The sequence below is a fragment of the Manacus vitellinus genome, unplaced genomic scaffold (assembly GCF_001715985.3).
Source record: "Manacus vitellinus isolate BGI_N305 unplaced genomic scaffold, ASM171598v3 scaffold_99_pilon, whole genome shotgun sequence".
Taxonomy (NCBI): domain Eukaryota; kingdom Metazoa; phylum Chordata; class Aves; order Passeriformes; family Pipridae; genus Manacus; species Manacus vitellinus.
Window position 1 is genome coordinate 430,477 of NW_021940916.1, and position 19,148 is coordinate 449,624.

At 53.0% G+C, this 19,148-nt stretch overlaps 1 protein-coding gene across 1 annotated transcript in view; it reads left to right on the forward strand.

The window, feature by feature from the left end:
• Window positions 1-1,652: 1,652 nt before the first annotated feature.
• SBNO2 (strawberry notch homolog 2) overlaps window positions 1,653-19,148 on the forward strand; it is a 37,210-nt gene continuing 19,714 nt past the window's right edge. The window contains 4 exon segments of the mRNA XM_029965340.1: window positions 1,653-1,867; window positions 3,162-3,241; window positions 8,211-8,334; window positions 18,848-19,006. Coding sequence (XP_029821200.1) covers window positions 1,748-1,867; window positions 3,162-3,241; window positions 8,211-8,334; window positions 18,848-19,006 — 483 coding nt within the window. The 5' untranslated portion in view covers window positions 1,653-1,747.

The following is a 19,148-nucleotide window of genomic DNA, read 5'->3' on the forward strand; positions in this document are numbered from 1 at the left end:
ATATTTGGTATGGCTCTTACGGGAATCATTGCTGCTGATTTCCTATCAAAAGCTGTTACAAATAGAGAAAAAAAAAAAAAGAAAAGCAGCAAAGCCCCTGAAGTCTGGTGTAAGGAAGAGTCACAGGGTTTTACAGGCACTGGAGGACATCAGTTCCTCTGGACCAGTTGGTGACATTGACCCTGGGATCAGCATACCTCCCATGCTTGGGAGCAGCTGAGCAGGAGTTAAAGGGAGTATTCAAAAAAAGGAAAAGGGACACCTTCCCCTCCAAAAAAAACCCCAAACAATGCCATTGGGAGCTCTACACAGCATTTGATAGGCAGGACGTGACCCTGGGGCTCTGCTCTTCCCCCAGAAGGTCCCCAGAGCGTGGGGGCTTTGCCTGCAATTCCCACCATGGGGTCAGTGTCCAGGCCTGGGGGTCCTGGCTGGTCCCCACGGGCTCTGCAGGCCCCACATGAGCCCTGCCCACGGGGCACTGCTGGCACAGCTGTGGCACCACAGAAGGGAAGAAAGAGTCCCTTTAATTTAACTTTCCATTGCAAAGGCAGCAATCATTTTGTTCGCTGGAAGGTCACTTATTTTTGAAGGGCCTCTGACTCAGAAATGGCTTTTCAAAAATACTCCTTGAGCAAACAGTGTCTCCCAAGTGATCAAAGGTGGCTCTTTCAAATTACAGCTTTGGTCTGTGCTCTGTAGGTGGTGTGTGTGGCTGGATTCTCCATCAGAAGGTGTTGGCCACTTTGATTTCCTTGGCTTCTGGGGAGGAACAGGGTCAGGGAAGGCAGAAAGAAGGAAAAGAAAGATCCAGTGGAAGTAAAGACATCACAGTTGCTTTTCTCTGCCCCTCCGGTTGTATAGGTTGCTTTCACCATCTCTTTTTTTTTTAATCCATTAAATCCAATGGGAAATTGGTTTCCTTTGGGATTATGGACAGTTTAGTGAAAAAAAGTAATCGTTGGGAGGTTTTGACTGAGCAGCTGTGGCAGAGGCAGCGCGTTCCCGTGGGGTTAATCCTGCCAGGACAGTGATCCTGGGTGGGCAGGGGTGAGCCCGAGATCCTGCAGGAGGGAAAGTGCCAGGAGCTGATAAGTTCTGGGATTTAGATTAATACTATTAATCTAAAAAGTGTAGCAGTGTGCTGTGGGGTTTGGCTGCCGTGGGAAGTGTTGGTGCCCAGGAACATCTGCTGGGGGGTTTGGGAGACCTCAGTGTGCTGCGGGGTGGGAGATGAGGGCTCCTGGCTCACTGTGGTGTCCCTGGGATGGGAGCGTATTTTCAGGAAAACAGGCAGTTTGGGAGAATTGATTGCCTTGAGTTTGCACACAAGTGCAGAGTCTTTTTGTACATCAGACGAGGAAATTCCTCTGGCTGAGCTCAGGTGTGTGCAGCGATCCAGGAGTCGTGGGGACCTGCCGGGCTCCCGCAGCGTGAAAGGCAGGAGAGATGTGTGTGTCTCAGTTCCTGTCTGGGTGAATTCCAGGTGTGCTGGTAGTGGAGAGCTCTGTTTCCCAGAAAAACCTCTCTTTTCTCAAGAGGCTTGTGGCTGTTTGCCCATCTCTCAGCTATGTTTGGGCTTATGAGTCTTTTTTTCCCCCTCCTCTTTCATGAAACCTAACCGTGCCTTTCCTTCCCAGCCCAGGACATGGTGCAGGGTGAAGAGCACAGATAAGGACCCTCCCAGCACTCACTGCAGAGCCTGTCCCGCCCACCCCGAGGGCTCCATGCGGCAGGACACGGGCTGATGCCCTCAGCTCACCCCGCCATGGAGGGGGGGAACAGCTTCCCGCAGCACCAGCAGCCGGGCGATGCCCTGTGCGGCATCCCCGGCCTCCGCCCCCAGCTCGCCCTGCCGGACATGGAGGTGAGGCCACAGCTCCTGGGGAGGGGGGGCTGTCCCGGGAGGGCCTGGGCACATCCTGGGAGTCCTGGGCCGTGGTGACTGCAGCGGTTTCCCAGACTTTCCAGGCAGCTGTCCAGGGCCGTGCAGGATCGATGGAGGGGTTGAGGTGAGGCTGTCTGCTGGCCTTGAAGTGGGGAGGGAGAAGCAGGGCTGTGCTTAAAACAAGGACTCTGAAAGCTGCTGGGTGCCAGCTCCCCGGTGAAGGACTGAAGAGGGTACCCAGGATTGCAGACCTTGTTCCTCCCCCTGCTCGTCTCTCCCAGACGTGTGAACCCGTGCCTGGGTCCAGCTGTGCCTGTTTCCAGAGCAGCAGGGGGATAAATAAGTTGTGTTTGTCCTGATGCAGCTGCTAAAACCGGACCAGGTCCCTGATGCCTTTGTCCAACAGGGCAAAAAGCAAACCCTGGTCCCAAAATAGCTGACGTGTTCCTGCAGTTTTCTCTTTCTAACTCTGGAGTGTGTCACATGCAGGAACAGCAGAGGTTCCAGCGAGGCCCAAGTGCCTGTTGCTTCAAGCACAAGGTTTCAGTGCTTTGGGCACGCAAAGGGCAGATGAAAGGCTGCTCTGGAGCTGAGTAAGGAGATACTGTGTTCTCTCCCTGATTTCATTGGTATGAGCTGAGCTAAAAGCTTCCCGTTACCGTTGGAGACTGTTCGGGGAAGTGGGAAGGCAAAAGGCACAGAAGGATGGTTTTGGGTGTGAGCTCTGTCAGCCAATTTCAGGTTACTGGGTTAGTGCTGGCTTCCCACAGAGACTGAATCATGGAATCATGGAATCATTGAGGTTGGAAAGACCTCCAAGGTCATCAAGTCCAACCTGTGCCCGATGCCCACCTTGTCCCACAGCCCAGAGCTCTCAGTGCCATGCCCAGTTGTTCCTTGGACACCTCCAGGGCTGGGGACTCCACCACCACCCTGGGCAGCCCCTGCCAATGCCTGAGCACCCTTTCCATGCAGAAATCCCTCCTGATGTCCAACCTGACCCTCTCCTGGCACAGCTTGAGGCCATTTCCTCTTTTCCCATTGGAGTGTCCTGAATGAGTGGAAGGGCTGAAGCAGAGGATTGACCCCAGTGACCTTCTGGGGACAGTGATAGGGAAGTGGGTCCCAAAGCTGGAAATGGAGAGTAGCACTGGATGTCTCCTGCTCAAGAGATGAGGAGCCACCTCTGCCTCTGGAAAGCACTGAGGGAGGGAAGCCACAGGTGACGGTGCCAGGCCTCTGCTGCTCTGACTGTTGTGGTTTCTCCTTGCAGAATTCCATGCTGGCCACCAACCCATGGAGTAGCTGCTACTCTGCCTCTTTCCCAACCTCGTCCTTCCCAAGTGAAAACCAGTGAGTGCTGTTCTCCTTTGTCTAATCCCCTCTGCTCTTGCACATCCCGTGATTCAACTGTTTCTTTACTGTTTTCCTTGTTTACTTTATTTCATGATCTGATGGGGAAATAATTGCATCACTCACTGATCTTGTGGCATTTCATACACTGTTGCAGCTTGGAAACAGCAGCAAACAGCTTTTTGTTTTAAAAAACAAGAGAAAACCTTTGATTTCTGGTAAACCTGGAGGCTGCAGTAAAAGGGGAACAGTCTTGCTGTAGCTTGGATTGGTTACACTAATGGAATTTTAAAAAACACCCCATGAGCATGGTCTGGCAGAGGAAACGCACTGGGCAGTGTCTGCCTTCGTACAGACATGGAGGAAGATGTTACCTGTGCCAGGTGGCAGATTTTGGGTGAAGTTAAAATTCTTTGCCATGTCACTGGAAGTGACTGACACCAACCACCGTGTCATGTCTGCGCTGAAAAAACGTGCTCAGCCCAGAGTTCCTCGGGGTCGTGACTCTGCTCTGGCTCTGACTGATGTTCCTGGGTGACCTCACCCCACGAGGTGTGAGGGGACCTGTGTGGGCTCCCGTGGGGAGCTGTGCCTGACTCTGAGCTGAAGGTGCCCCGTGGGCAGCACAGCTCAGCGCTGGGCAGCGGGGTGGGTCCGGTACCTTGGGGCAGTGACAGTGGCTCTGGTGGGAAGGGTGTTAGCCACAGGCTTGCTGGATCCAGAGCAAAACTGCTTCTAGACCACCTGCCCAAAGCAGCATTTTTGGAGGGATTTTTGCATAACAATAAACATTGTTTTCTCTTTCCCCCCTTTATGATGAAACTCCGTCCTGGATCAGAAGGTGGGATATGACACATGTTTGGACAACATAAACTGGCCTTGTGCCACCACTTAGTGACTTGGATGGGGACTCTGTTGGGGCTGGGAGATGCTGTTTGTGGGGCAGAAGGTTTGGAGGCTGATCCAGGGCTGTTCTCTGGTCTCTGTGAATCCAGGGAGTGGCATGGATATGTGGCATGGATACAGGATGTGTTCTTTATCTAGGTCAGAGGTGGGAGGAACGAAAAGTGAAAGAAGCAGAACTCGTATCATGAGCTAATAACTGTGCTCCAGGTGCCTGGAATTAAAGTGGGCATTTAGTTTAAAGGGATTTTGGCATCTTCATGGAAAAGCAGAGATCCCTCCCTGTGAGGGTGTGAGTTCCAGGAGGGCTGTCAGGGAGGCTCAGCCCCTGTTTGGGGGGTGAGGTGTGTTGTGTCCCTGGGCTGGTTCTGGTGCTCTGGGTGTCTCCTGGCAGTGCTGGGGGGATGGAAGGGGCACTTCCCGACAGGAGGGTCCCAAGAAGCTGCCCCACAGGTGCTGAGGGAGCTGAGCTGTGCCAGCTCCTCCCCACAGGAGAGCAGGAGAGGAGTTCCCAGCTCCACTCGGGCCCTTTGCTCTCGGCCAGCCGGGGCTGATTGGAAGGGGCTGTGCTTTTTGAGCAGGATTCCTGTAAACTGCACGTTGTGAATCCCCCAGAGAGCCATAACAGAATTTCTGTTTTGCTGCATCGAACCACAAGATTAGATTGTGTTTGTCTATTGTGTTGGGTTTTTCTCCTTGACCATTTGTTCTGGTTTTGCCCCTCTCTCTCTTCCTGCTCGGTGCTGCTCGTCACAGCCCGATCCTGCAAGGACATGCCTGTGCCTGACACAAACCTGGGCTTGCTTTGCTGGAGTTACTTCTGGAAATGTGGCTCATTGTAGTCATTGTTTGCTAGGGAGCGATTTAGCCAAGGCTGCACCTTTAGTGTCCTGTTCTTCATAGCCTGAGAACTGTAAAAATCACCTTTCAGGTCAGATTTTCCGTATCTGCCTTTCACATTAAAAAAAAGTCTGTGCTTTCTGTACTTGAAAACTGCACTGACTCTGTTTTAGGTGGATTTAGGGTTAGGGGGTTACAGGTAGGAATCCTGAAAGGGATGGAATAATTGAAAAATGGGATTTTAAAGGCAGTTGTAATTGTAGCCCCTGCTGTGACACAGAAAAATGCAGCTGCCATTAGAGGTGGTGCATGTTTCTCTTCAGAATCCTTGCAGAGAAATCTCATTTGCAAGTGGCTGTGTTTGGACAGGGCTTATTCTCATAGCAACACCTTTATCCTGAAGCAGGTTTTTCCTGTTCCTTTTCGAGAGTTTGCTTTCATGGTGGGGAATTTCTTTAGAAGACCCCAAATGTGGCCTCCCTGGTTCAGATTTTCTTAACCTGACTAATGTCAACAGTGTATTAAACCTCCCTAAAAGAACCACTGAGGTTCAGGGCCCTGAAGAACTGCAGCTCAGTTAATTTTAAGGAAGTTATCCCTGCAGAGCTGGGCTTCCCTTGCAGCTGGAGGCTCAGCACGTCCCTGGCCGGGGGGATCTGGGACAACCCAGTTGTGCTGTTGGACAAGGTGTCACACAGCTGCAGAAAGGTGTTCCTCAAACCTGCAGCAAAGCTTTCTCCCCAGCTGCCAAAACACACGACCCCTTTTCTCGCCGTTTCCATGCCCTTTTCTACCTCTGTGTGGAGTCTTGCTTGCTGGAATAGTAAAGCAGGCTCTGAAATTGGGTTGGTGTCTGATGGGGAAGGAGAGTGCTGGACTGGTGCTGAGTCAGCCTGTGGCCTCTCAGCTCTCCCTGGTCTCCCACTGGCCTGAGATGTGGAGTTTGTGTCTCTGAGTGGAGGACAGAGGATGGAACCCGACCCAAACACACAGGAGGTCTCAGTGAAGTGGCAGCGTGGGCCCAAAGAGCTTTGGGTGCATTGGATCGTGGATGAGCAGCTGGAATGCAATGGAATTGCAATGGAGCAGTGTGGGGCTGCTGGGATTAAACCAGCCCAGATTTCCTTTCTGGAATGGTTTGTGGTTGTCCAGTGAACACCCTTGGCCTTTGAAGGAAGCTGCTTCCATAGAGCAGTTTGCCAGGCAGTAAACCCTGGAGAGGCTGAGCAGGGGTGGACAGGGCAGTTTTCTGCAGGGCTGTGCTCACACCTTTGCTGTGCCAGGGTCACAGACCTGACTGTTCCAGTTCAAGCTCTGGTTTCCCAGTTCAATTCGAGCGACCTCATCGGTGGCTCTGTGCCAGCCCTGAGAGTAACAGCTTTAATTCCTGGCTCCAGGGGAGGGAAAGGCCAGGTCCAAAGGGAGGAAGGGACTTGGTGGCTTTCTGAGGAGGATCTCAGAGCAGTGCCTGGAGCTGCTGTGGGCTCTCATTGCAGGCTGTGGGAACAAAGTGCATCTCACATGGGCAGACTGGAAAACCAGCGTTAAGGGAAGGAAAATACCAACCAGGGCTGGTCATGGCGCAGCAGGGCAGGTTGGGACGCTCTTGGGCTCCTCTCCGTTACCTGGACTGACCCTTGCCCAGGCCATGAAGTGCCAGGGAAACAGGAGGGGGTGTTCACTTTTCCAGTAAAAGTAGTTTTCCCATTCCCTGGTTAGTTCCTTGGCGCTGGCCAAGCTCTGTCCTCGTGTGAGAGACGGCGAGACCGCAGCGGCCTCGACTTGAAAGCCATTTAAACCAGCCTTTTCCTGTGTGGAAATACATTCATTCCCAGAATTTATGCCCAGATTTTAATTTGCCTGGGTGGATTAGGAGGAGCTGAGAGTCAGGGCTGGACTGTGGGGGCTGTGATGTGCAGGTGTGCTCACATGGGCTCTCTGCAGCAGGCAGAGCTGTGGCAGCACGGAAAAGAAGGAAAAAAGGAAAGGAGGAGTAGGGAGCTGTTGGTTTTTCAGGATATTACCTTTAATGATGGAAAAGGAGCAGGAAAAATATATTTAGCAGAGGAGATAACTGTGTTTGCACATAAATCCACATGTAAATGTTCAGCGGGCGAGTTAATGAGCTGCTGGCTACACATGGCACCTTAATTGCTTAATAGTCCTTTGGCAGCTCCTCATTCCCAGCTCCTGGGCAGGAGTTCTGTTTAAGCTCTGTTTCTCCCTCCCCCGGTGCCTCCTTCAAGTCTCTGGCCAGGGGTTCTGTGACTGGTGTGAGGGAGAACGTGCAGCTCCCACAAGAGGAAAGCAGCTGGTGGGGTGAGCACTCTGTGATTGCCCAAGGAGGGCAGGGACTGACGGGAAGGATTACAAAGCACATTCCTTGCTCCTGCAGGACAGGGAAGGGGCTTGTGTCTGTAAGAGCAAAACCAGGAGGGGGTGTGGAGCAGAGGCCAGGAGGAAGGGAATTGGCTGCTCTGCAGCAGTTTTTGCCTGTGGCTGCCCAGGGGAAGCGGGTGCTGGGCACAGGGAGCAGGAGGAAGCTGGCATGGCCCTGCCCAGCAGGCAAGACCTTTGCTTTGTTCCCCTGTTAGTTCAGCAGAGATCTTTTCTTGGAACTCACATTGGTCACATCCCCAGTTCCTCTCTCGGGGTAACAGTTCTGTCTGGGGTTCCCTTCCCCAGCCCTTCCATTCTGATCTGCCTTTGGGGTCTGTCCAGGTGTGCCAGGGGGTCTTTCCCTGTCAGAGCTGGTTTGTGGGGCTGGTTTTGGGGGGTTTATGGCCCAAACTGGCATTCAGGAGTGATGTTTCCCTGCACCTTGATGTGTGTCCCTACATGGTGTGACTGGCAGGTGCCATCACACCCATCACACTCAGCACTGGGACATCCCAGGGGCTCCATTCTGCTTTGTTGTCAGGACTGAAATATTAATTAGTCCTGCAGACCATTTTTATCTATTAAATCCTTCCTGATTTACACAAATTACCAAGAATTATATTTTTAGTACAGCTTTCTTACTTTCTTACTGCTGAGTTTGGGAAGTGGGATAAAACTGGGAGATATATTATTTTGCCTAGAACTTTTTCTGGATAATATCCATGATAATATCCACCTCCTGTCTGTGACATCCCAGAGCTGCAGCTTCACCACTGCTGAAGGCTGAAGTGACCTGTGAAGTGCTGGGGACTGACAGGGAGTAACTGCTTCTCCCATTTCCTTACAGGCAATATTTTAACCTCCCTCAGGATTTTTATATGGATTCCATCAGCAGACCACATTTCTTGGATACAAACTATGCAACTGTGGACCCCGCTGACTTCCTACCAAAAAATGGGGATTTTCCTCAGGTGAGTGCAGAGTTCATGATGCCTCTGGGGGAGAAGGGGCCTCTTTTAAAGTGATGTTTGCCATAAGCACTGGCAGTGCTGGGGGGTCCTGGCTGCAGGAGGGTCCTGCAGGGTGAGCTGAACACATTTGAGACTCTTCAGTCATTTCCCTCCCAAAATGCTCTTTGCTCCTGTGTGCTGCACGTGCTTCCTCACTGGTTGCACTGGTGGATTCCTGAACAGTGAATATTTGGGGATTACATCAGCTCAGTGCCCAGCATTCCGAGAGTGGAGCCAGGTCAGCCTTTGCAGAGCTGAGTGTGGGAGGAGTGAGCAGTGACCTCGGGTCACTCGGCACCTCTGGGACCCGGCGGCTCCCTCACCTCGGGGAGCTCTCTGGGTGGGAAGGAGCTCTTTGCATGGAGGGTTTGGAACGTTGTGCTGGCTTTTGGCAACACGTTCTGGTCAGCTTAGTCAGTAAATACTGGAAGTAGTTGATATGACAGCTGATCTGCAATAAGGAAGGGACTGACTCTGTCCTTTCTAGGAATTAATATGGACGTTGGTGCCTGCCTGCGTTGATTCCCCCTCAGGGTGCTTTTGGTGTGGCTGAAGAGAGGCTTTAACCCTCTTTGGGGCTCTGATTTCTGCAGGTTTGGATGTGCAGGTGCTGAGGATTTGTGCCTTTTGAGGTGGCCACTGCTGTGGTCCCCCCTCTCCAGCTCCTCGTGCCTTACATCAGGGACCTGCCTGGCACAGCAGGCCTGGGCAGCCACCAGGAGCTGCTGATCAGGGTCTTCTGACTGGATTAAACCAGATAAATAATTGAATCATAATAGCATTGATCTCTACCTCCTGCAGAATTAATTGTGGGAGGAACGAGGCAGAAAGGTGATCTCATCAACTTGTGAGACCATTTACTGGCCTGCAATGGGAAGGGGAGAGAGGTCCCCACCATAGGTCTCACCTCCAGGTCTGGTGGAGTTTGGCTGATGGGTTTAACGGGAAAAGGGCTTAATTATTTCTTTAAGTTATGTATTTTCTACTATCTCAGTGGTCAGTCAGCTTCCTTCCCTGCTGCATCACACAAATTGATCTCAGCCAGCCTGGGGGAGCAGATTTTTGGGGATTCTTTGTGGAAAGGAGGTGCTTTGTGTTGGCTGGGTGGGAAAAGAGCAGGAGGCTCTGAGACAAACCAGGTGTGAAGGACCTCAAACGATTTCCAGAAATAATTCTTGTGCCACTCATCCTTTGGGAGAGGAAGCCATGGATGGGAGCGAGGTGGTTTTAGGCAGTTGGCTCCTGCTTGGACTCTTTCTGCAGGGGGACTGCACCTATGGCAACGTGCCTGCAGGTGTTCTGCCCCAAGTCTGGACACAGCAAATGTCCTTCTCTGAATCTCACGCAGCCAGACCAGCTCCTTCCCTGGGGTAGTGTGCCGTGGTGCCATGTGCTCTCCCACCAGGAACAGAGCTGCTGATTTGCTCCTGGGAGCCAGAATTGGAACCTAGCTCTGGTGGGGCAGCAGGCTGTGAACTGGAGGCAGTGCCATCAGTCTGGAGACATCCAGGAGCATCCTGGAGTTTTTCCATCCCTTGCTCCTACATTGTTTTCCACTTCACTGATTTCTCACTGTCCCAGATGCCAAAACTGTTAAATATTAACATTCCACCTGGAAAGCTGCAGCATGCCATCCCGGGGGTGCAGGAGCAGCTGGCTGGTTACATCCTTCCAGGTGGCTGTACAGGAAAGTACCTGACTTTTCCAGGCTTGCCTCTGCCACGGTAGGAGTGGCAGTGCCATGGAATGCTGTGCTGGCCCGGCTGGCCCAGACAGAGCAGTGGAGCCAAAGGGGGAACAGGAGAGCTCTGCTGCAGGTGCTGCTGCAGGTTCCTGCTCCAGCCTGTGGTCACTGGGCAGACAAGGGGATCAGGGGCTTGTGTGAGGACTTGTGCTGCCTCCACACACGGATACCAGAGTCTGGGATTTTGAAGAACACTGAGAAGGGATTTAATAGGTCTAAAGAGCAAGTGATTGATGACTGAGGCATTTGTGTAGCAAACCCTTTCTGTTGGTGGCTGTGCTGGGAGGGCTTGGAGAGTGGGAAGGCTGGCACCTTTTCCCTCCAGCATTGGCATTTGCTCCCCCCATCTATCCCTGTTTTGTTTTGGGGGTCCTCAGCTGCACCTGCAGAGTGCAAAGCCTTTGCTGACCCGGGGATGCCAAGAGTGGGAGTTGCCAGGTTTTCTGATGGCTCTGGGAATTTCTCTTCAGTTGGATCGTTCACCTCAGTGAATGGGGAAGGTCCTTCTCTGCACGGCCAGAACAGCCTGATGTGAACTTGAGCTTGTTTCCTCCCCAGTATTTTTGGGTTCTGGCTTGCTCCTGGGTGATTCATCCTTGCCGGTCTATTGGCATTTTTTATATAAACAAGTGGCTTGAGCGGAGGTTCAGAAAATAGTTCTGGGAGGCCATGCTGGGGTCTGACAGTGTTTCTGGTCTTGGGAACTGTTGTCTTCAGCCACAGTCTCATCCCAACCATGTGGTGCCATCTCCTCATGGAAAAGTCTACTGAGTGCCCACGTGTCCTTAGAAATCACAGCCCTGAGAGAAGCAGGATTCGGTTTCCGTTGCTTCCCTCCCTTCCTGCTGATTATTCCTCCAGCCACAGGTGCTGCTGACCTGGGATCCAGTGCTCGTGGGCAGTAATTCTGCAGAGGCACTTCTCCCATGTCAGTGCTTACCCTGTCAGAGCTGTTAACTGCCACAGTAAAGCACTGAACCCACGAGGCCTTCACTTACTCTCTGACCTGTGCTGTCCCTCCCAGGGGCATGAGCTGTGTCTGTCCCCAGAGCCTTGTGAAGGCAGAGCACGCTGCTCTAGGAGAGCATTCCTGCCATGTGATACCTGCTGTTCTTGGCCACCACAGATTTTTCTTTAACTTCACTGTTCTGGGCAGTTTAGAATTACTGAAAGCATAGACTCTGCCCAGTTCCTCTGAGCCCCCTGTTATCTCTGATGGCCCTGCCTGTTGCTGATAGTCTGTGTTCCCCTTGCTTAATTTCGTGTGACTTGTGGCTCCAGGACTTTGCTGAACACACAGAAACCTCCTCTGCTGACTTCATCTGCCCTGAGGAACACTGAGAAATAAACCTGGGAGGGCGAGTGGGAGAGGGAGCAGCTCCAGGGGAGGAGACGCTGGGGGCACGGTGGGGGTGTGAGGGGCTCTGCAGAACCTCCTGTGGGGGTGTGAGGGGCTCTGCAGAACCTCCTGTGGCAGGAACTCGGGGCTACTTAAAACATGAATTACTGGCCTGGAGGAAGGAGGTCAGGCCAGATGGATTTTTTTCCTGTGGGGCAGGAGGAATTGGCTGCTCCTGGGCAGAGTCACCTGCAGTAACGCTGTAAAGGTGCAGTTACAGCCCTGTTTGTGCTGGATGGGGGCTCCTGACCCTGCATGTTAATCATAAACCAACCCTCTCCTCACCACCAGCCCCTTGCAATCTCCTGTTAATCTTCCTTGTTAAAACAGGAGGAGAAATTACCCCGCTCTTAAAAAAAGTATTAATTTTTAGAAGTGCTTCGGTACACAGAGCTGTGGTGATTTAGGAGAAATCAATGTAACAGTTATTAAATTATATGGAAGACTTGGTTGTGGCTGAAATGAAGAGTTTCCTGGAATAAGAAACATCCTGGAACTTGTGTCGCTGTCCCGGAGTTATGTCTGCAGGGAACACAGACATTAAAATGCATTTGCAGGCAGTTGCCTGGCTCGGAGGCCTTGGAAGAACAAGTGGCCTTACATGCCCATGTCTTTGTCTTTGCACTGCGGGGTTGGGGTTTGGGCTGAGGTAGTAACACTTTATAAACCCTCTGTGTGAGATGCCTGACACTTCCTGCAGGCCTGGGGTAAGGAAGGTGAGGGCTGTGGTTGTAACTGCTCACAGTGCACCGACTGAGTGCTTGGGGTGCTCTGATTTAGGCACCCTGAGCTGATCCCCAGGAGGAGGAGACCAGCTGATGTTATTCCAAAGCAATGTCTCCTTTAGATTGGATGAACTGTGCCTTGAGAGTAAATCTTTCCCCTCTGTGTACAGGAGGAGCTCTTGGGGCCGTCTCAGGTGGAGATACCTGTGGTTAAGGGAGAGGAATTTGGCTTCTGAGGTGTAGTCTGTTGTCAGCTGTGCTTGGCTGTGGGTTGCAGGAGCCAGCCGGGCCCTGGAGAGGGGGTAAAAGAGCCTGGAGGGCTCAGACATCCCCCCCATTCCAGTCCTGATAGTTTTCATCTGTGTTGCTGCCTCCAAGCAGTGATGTCCACTGTGGGCAGGAGGGGATGGAGATCTGCCTTCTGAGGTTCTTGGCAGGGGCTGTGCCTGCCTCCTCCCTCCCCAAAGCCAACAAAAGCGGGAAAAGCCGTTCTGAAACGCTCAGTGCTCTTACAAACGATGGCAGTAGAATCCAATAGCAGCCCACGGGGACATGGCTTAAAATAGATGCTTTAATTCAAAGCAGGGCTGGTCTGAGTCAGGGGGTGCTGAGGGTTCCCCAGCACAGCAACTCCCTGGGCTGTGCACTGGGGTTGCCTGGAAGGGGGGAAGTCAGATGTGAGTGCTGGAATAATCCTGCTGTCCTGTCCCTGTCTGGGAGCACACGTGTCCCTGGCTGAGCTGTGGGGAGCAGGGGTCTGGGGGCTCCTCTGGAGGGTGGCAGTGGCAGTTCTGGGTGTTTGGCTTGCCCGTGGTGATCGGTGGTCACACCACGGTGGTCACACCACGGTGGTCACACCGCCGTGCTCCCCTAGGATCAGTGAGCAGCCCTGGTTATCTGTGTCCTGTGCCCGCTTCCTCTGCCACTGCAGGGCTCTTGGCTGCCCCATTTGTTCACTAACAGAAGAGGAAGAGGAAATAACCCACCTGCTTTTCCAAAAGTTGCACAAATAGCAGGAGGTGATGGTTCAATCAAGGTCACCAGCGAGTCGCTAATTAAGACATTGCAGAAATGAATTTGGCATCTTCACTCCACACGTGTTGTTAAAAGCACCTGCCCTGGTGTTTTTCTTCCCCATTTGCTTGTGGAAAAACCCTCCAGGACGAGGTGTGTTGCAGGATGGAACGTGGACCCTCACTGTTAAGGGCTGTTGATGTAACAGTCCCTGTGGAACCGCAGTGCTGCAGAGGGTTCTGCCCTTGGAAAGGAGCCTTGCTGCAGGTTTCTGTCCTGTGGGTGGTTTTCCAGCTCTAGGACCCAGCATGTTTTCCTTGGAGGGACCAGTCCTTCCTCCTCATCCGATGGCATAAAGCAAAATTCCCTCGCTCTGGTCTGCGTCCCTGGAGGGTCAGAGAGCACCCCATTTTCTGCTTGCCTCTCTCATGGGCCTCCAGGGCCTTGGCTGGCTTCTGTCACTCCAAAGCTCTGTTTTTAGGGAAGTGCCTCATAACGTGGGATTTTCCAGCTGTTCCCAGCACGAGGCCCCAGGAGCACTTCCAGCAGCAGTGGCAGCAGCAGCAAGTGCTGGCTGGAGGGCAGGACAGGGAGAGCTGCACTCCTGTGCCGTGGGGGTGTGGAAGGAGCAGGAGGAGCAGGGACAGAGAGGCTCGGAGCAGTCAGTGCTCCTCTGCCATCCCCAGTGCTGGGTCTGTGCACTGCTGGGTGTGCTGGGCAAACTGGGAAACTGGGACTGACCCCGTGGGCAGAGCCTGGCCCTGGGGCCGCTGCTGGCCCTGCCAGGGAAGAGCAAACAGGAGCCTCTTGCACCCAATGCAAACACAACAGTTCTCAGGGATTTTCTGCCAGGCAAAGGGTTCTCTGGCTGATTCCCTTCCCCTCCAGCCTCGGGTGGTGTGGGAGCAGACTTTCTTAGGCTTACATCCCTTTCAGGTGTCCCTTCTTCTCTTCCCCACCAGAAATTTTGCTTATTTCTGTTACCAAAAACTGTTGAAGTTAAAAGGGACAGCCTTGGAAAGAGATGGCAGCATCCCTGGGAAGTAACAGTGATCTAGGGAGGAAGGGGAAGAGAATGGCCACTCCTTTGGATTTCTAATGGCACAATTTGGGGTGGGGCAGGCACTGAAGACAAAGAGAGCACATGGCTCTGGAAGGGGACACCAACGTGGGAATACTCCTGAGCTTTGTCACTTTGATCACTTCATCTGACCCCGAGATGGGGAGGGCGGGAGGGCAGGACCCCCAGGCCGGGGCAGGGGCTGTGCTGGGGGGACAGGCTGGGCTCGGTGGCCCGGGAGGGCGCGGAGGGAGCCCGGAGCCCTGTGGCTCCGCGGAGCCCGGCGCTGTTTACTGAGCTCTGTGGTTGGATTACACCACGTACAGTAATTCTCCTCGCACTGCCAGTAATTTCACTGACTTACCAAGCAGGCATCATTTCCTGAAAGTCAGCCCTGGACTTAGAGGAAGTAAGAGCCCTCTCGTCGTGACTAAACACTCTATGCAAATCTCCGGGCGCAGGACAGCGGCTCTGCCGGGCCCTTTGCCTCCATTTTCCCTCCCGCCTGCTGAATGTTGGTTTTTAAAGCCCCCGATGAGCCCTGGCCGTGAATGGACCTTTCCTCTCTTTGCACCGAGCACCCTCCCCCTGCCGCCGCCGCCGCCAGCCCCCCGAATGCTGCTCTAAAATGTCCCAAATGCACTTCTGGCTAAAGTTCCCGTCTCTCTACAAGGTAATGCCTGATTTTTCCTGGTTTTTTCCCTGCTCCTCGGAACTCCCGGTGCGCTTGGCTGTGGGCAGCCGGCCCCAGCTGCTCCCCGGGCGGGTGTCCCGGGCGGTTCCGCGGAGGCAGCAGAGTTTTGGGAGTGATGTCTGTCCATGCTGGGCACCGGGAACAGATTTACTGTCCCGAAGATGTGATTTATGTTCTGCTGGAACCTGCCTTGCTGGACGCTGTTCTGTCAGTCAGAACTCGGTCCCTGAGTGTGGAATTTGGAGGGAAGGAGCTGTGTGGGAATCCATCCGTGTGTTTGTGTGGGTGTGATGGTTTGGGGGGTTTATTTCCGAAGCAGATGCTGGGTGCAGGGGGCGAGGGGAGCACCGGCCAGGGCTGGACCCTCCCCACTGCCAGTTTGTCACCCTGAATTTAGAAAACTTTTGGGGTTTGGCAGCTAAAAGATTTTATAGTGATTGCCTGCAGCTCCTGAAACATAATGTGCTTAATCTGTGATTTCTGAGGTGCCAGATCTCTCCTTGCTGACAGCGTGGCTGTGGTTGTGGGTGTGTATTTGGGTATATACATGGTTTTTTTGGTTTTTAATAAAACCCCCTCTCGCCTGGGTGCTGTGCTGTGCAGTCATCCAGAGCTGCTCTGCAGACACTGTTTCCTCAGTGTCTGGATTGTGAGAAAATAAAACATTTCTATTGATGGCCAGAAATATTTTTAGGATGCTCATTCCTTCTGTATTTAGACTTCACCTGTTCTTTTTTTTTATTTATATCATCTATTTATATCATTATTTTTAACACTTTGTTTTGACCAAAGGAGCTGAGCTGTTCCCAGGGGCTTGGAGAAAGGTGGAGTGTTTGGGCTGGTTTACCCTGATTTTTTCCTGGTCTTTTCTAGGGAGTGAGTTGTTGGGTTTGATAATCTCAGTTTTGGGATAATGATAGGAATACCATGTGCCACAGCAGCATCAGTTCATCCTCTGCTCCGAGACCCACCTGCAGCCCTGCCCCCAGCTCTGGGTCCTCGGCCCAGGACAGGCCTGGACCTGCTGGGGCCAGTCCAGAGGAGGCCACGGAGATGCCAAATTCCAGGAATGAGATTTATGTAGAGAATCATTGTGGAAAAACATCTGAAGTAAAAATCCTGCCTGGCAGGACAAATTCCATCTGTTGCAGAAATGCAACTTCTACTGAAGCAGAAGTGCTGTTACTGTAAAACCTCATGTTTCCAGTGAGAAATCCTTAAAATTCTGGTTAGTCAGTCTGAAACAGGGACAAAATAACTTGTTTCAAACCCCGACACCTGAGAATCCTGACCATGAGCTCTTGGTTGAGGTGATGATCCTTCTTTCCCCCCCCCCCAGGACATCAAGGCAGCTGCTCCAGTTTGGGCCAGATAAACCAGTGGAGTGATTAGTCCAGGCATGGTTTGTACTGGTTGTGGTTATTTGTGGCCTTTTGTTAAGCAATTACTCTGGGTTTGATAGAAGCAGGGCCAATTTAGTGCCTGGTGGTGGAAGTTCTTTGGGCAGGGAACCTGGCAGGTGATTAACTTTAGTGCTCTTTAGATAATGCAATTAGTTAAGACAAATGGGAGACTCTGGAAGTTGGTGACTAATGCCTTGTAATGCTGGGAGAGGATGGGATCACTGCATCACTTCCAGGACTGGTATTGTCCTCCCTCTGCCTTGGAGGCTGCTTTCCTCTCCCAGTTCAGCCCAGTGCCCTGAGCAGTGGTGGGGCTGGAGCCTTCTCTGGGGATGGAAGGGGCTGGGTTTGGGAAGGTGGGAGACACTTGCTGGGATGTCTCAGGTGGTGTCACAGGGCTTTCCCAGACCCTGCTGCTATTCCAGCCCAGCCCTTGCCTGGCCTTGGGACCTGGACATGCAGTGGCCACTCTGGGCTGCCCCACAGCCTCCTGCTGCCCTAACACGATGTGCAGATGTTTCCTCCTGACCCAACCTCTGTCAGTGCCACTTGCAGGTGAACAAACCCTGCTCAGAGGTGTCTCACCGTGGCTCAGTGATGGGACCAGCCGGGGATCCTGCACAGGGCACTCGCTCTGGCCAAGGCCACGTTCACCCGAGTGTTGTTCTGCTTTCTCAAGTGTGAAACGGAGCCCAGAGATCCCCTAATTCTGAGGTGATAAATCTGGGTGCCTATTCACCCTACAGACACCTTGGTTTCTGGGTAATCCTAAAATAGCCCCAGAAATACAAGAGCAAGAGCTGCACAGGAAGCGCTGCCCGTTGGGCACATGGCAGCACCCACTGCTGGCAGGAGGTGCCACCCTGCTCTGCCAGACCCATGGACAGCCCTTGCTCCTGGAGTTCCTGGGTCCCCTGGTTGGTATTTGAGGAATCCAACCCCCCACATCACACCTGCCATTCCTTTAGTGCCTCTGTGCACCGCTGCCAGTGCCTGCACACAGCAGCTTCAGGAGACATCCCTGGGAAGAGGGGAAGAGAACGTGTCCTGGAGGTTTAAACACTGAAACCTGTAACTTTGGATAGCAATTAGGGGATGTCTGCCCCAGCTCTTGGCCTGAAGCTCTCAGGAACAGCACGGCCAGGCTCAGCTGCTCGAGGGTTTATGTCAGGCAGGGCTAAGTGACTCTTAAAACTCTTTGGCTGCCTTTCTGCCTGGAGTGGGAATCTGGCCCTTAACTAGAAATGAGCAGTGATTCCTCCTGTACCAGCCCCTGGCTCTGCTGGCAGAGGGTTATCACGCTGCTCTGGCTGGGCTGTGCTGACAGAGCTGACCCCTGTGAGGAACCACAGACCTGACTGGTGTTGGCAGAGTCTGAGGCACCAAGACAGACCTACTGGTCTGTCTGCCCATCCCTCTGGGATAGAGGCCCATCTCCAGCCAGACCTGAGTGCTGGAGCTTGGTGCTGGAAGTACATTGATCTTCAATAAACAGCAGACAAAGTTCTTCTGCTTTGACAAAGTTTGAAAGTGGTGTTTGGTATGGGAGGAGGGCTGAGGTGATGGGATGGAGCCGGGGAAGGGGCAGGGATCTGTGCCACAGCCAAGGATGTAGAGCAAGAAGTGCTTATCAGCTCTTGGTTCTTACCACCTGAAATATAGAAATCAGACCAGAGGTTGATGTTAGGGAGGGGGCTGAAGGCTCTTTCTGAGCCAAAGTCTGGGTGAGACAAAGCAACAGCATGACTGGGCTGGCACCAAATAAAACAATTGCAAACCCCCTCAGCCCAGGCACCAGAAAAAGAGCAAGAGCAGAACCTGGTCCCTGGAGCACAGTCCTTGTCCAGGCTGAGGCTGGCCCTTGGGAAGAGGATGGGTAGATTTGCCCAGATTTACCTAAATGCAAATCCAGGTGACAGCAGCACTCCTGGGAGCCTCGTGTGTGCAGGGAGGAGGGGGATGTTTCCCCGGGGCTCCGGGTAGAGCCGTGTTGGAAATTGCAGTGAAAGAGCCACGCTGTGATCAGGTGTGGCTGGTTCTCTGTGGGCCTCTGCACATGAATGAAATCCTGGGGTCCTTAGGGGGTCAGGCTGAGGCCTTTGCACCCCTCAGCAGCCTCTTTAATCAGGCACAAACTGCAGGGAACCGATGCCTCTCTCGCACTCCTCCGTGTCAGGGATGTGCACAGCCCGAGTCAGCCCTGACTGTGTGCCTGCACTCCTGGCCAGGGCTTTTCCTACTTTTTCAAGAAACAGGTTTTCCAACTGCACCACAGAGGGTGTCCTCAGGCCCAGGTTAATCTCTGAGCGTTGTGGAGTGTGAAGTGATGGGGCTGCTCATCCGACAGCAAGAAATCAGAACTTGCTGGCTGAGTGAGGAAGGAGCTGTCTGGTCTCATCCTGCCTCCTCTAACCGTGGCCGTGTCTCCATTTCAGGACTCTTCATACCTCGATGAGCTCTCCAACAACTCCCTGTTCTCGTCCCCCGCGGATTCCCTGTCGGACATCGCGGATCCCAAGGACTTCCTGCCCGCCGACAGCCTCAGCCACGTGCCAACACTCTGGGATGTGAACACCCCGCAGAACCCCATCGAGGTAGGGGCTGCCCCTCCCTCCTCCTCCCCAGAAAACACCTCAGGCTTCATCCTGTGGGGCCTTTAAGGAATTCAGAAACCAACCCAATTCCCTCGGGGTGAGGCTGAGGTGTGATGACGCTGTTCTGCTGTTACCAAATTCA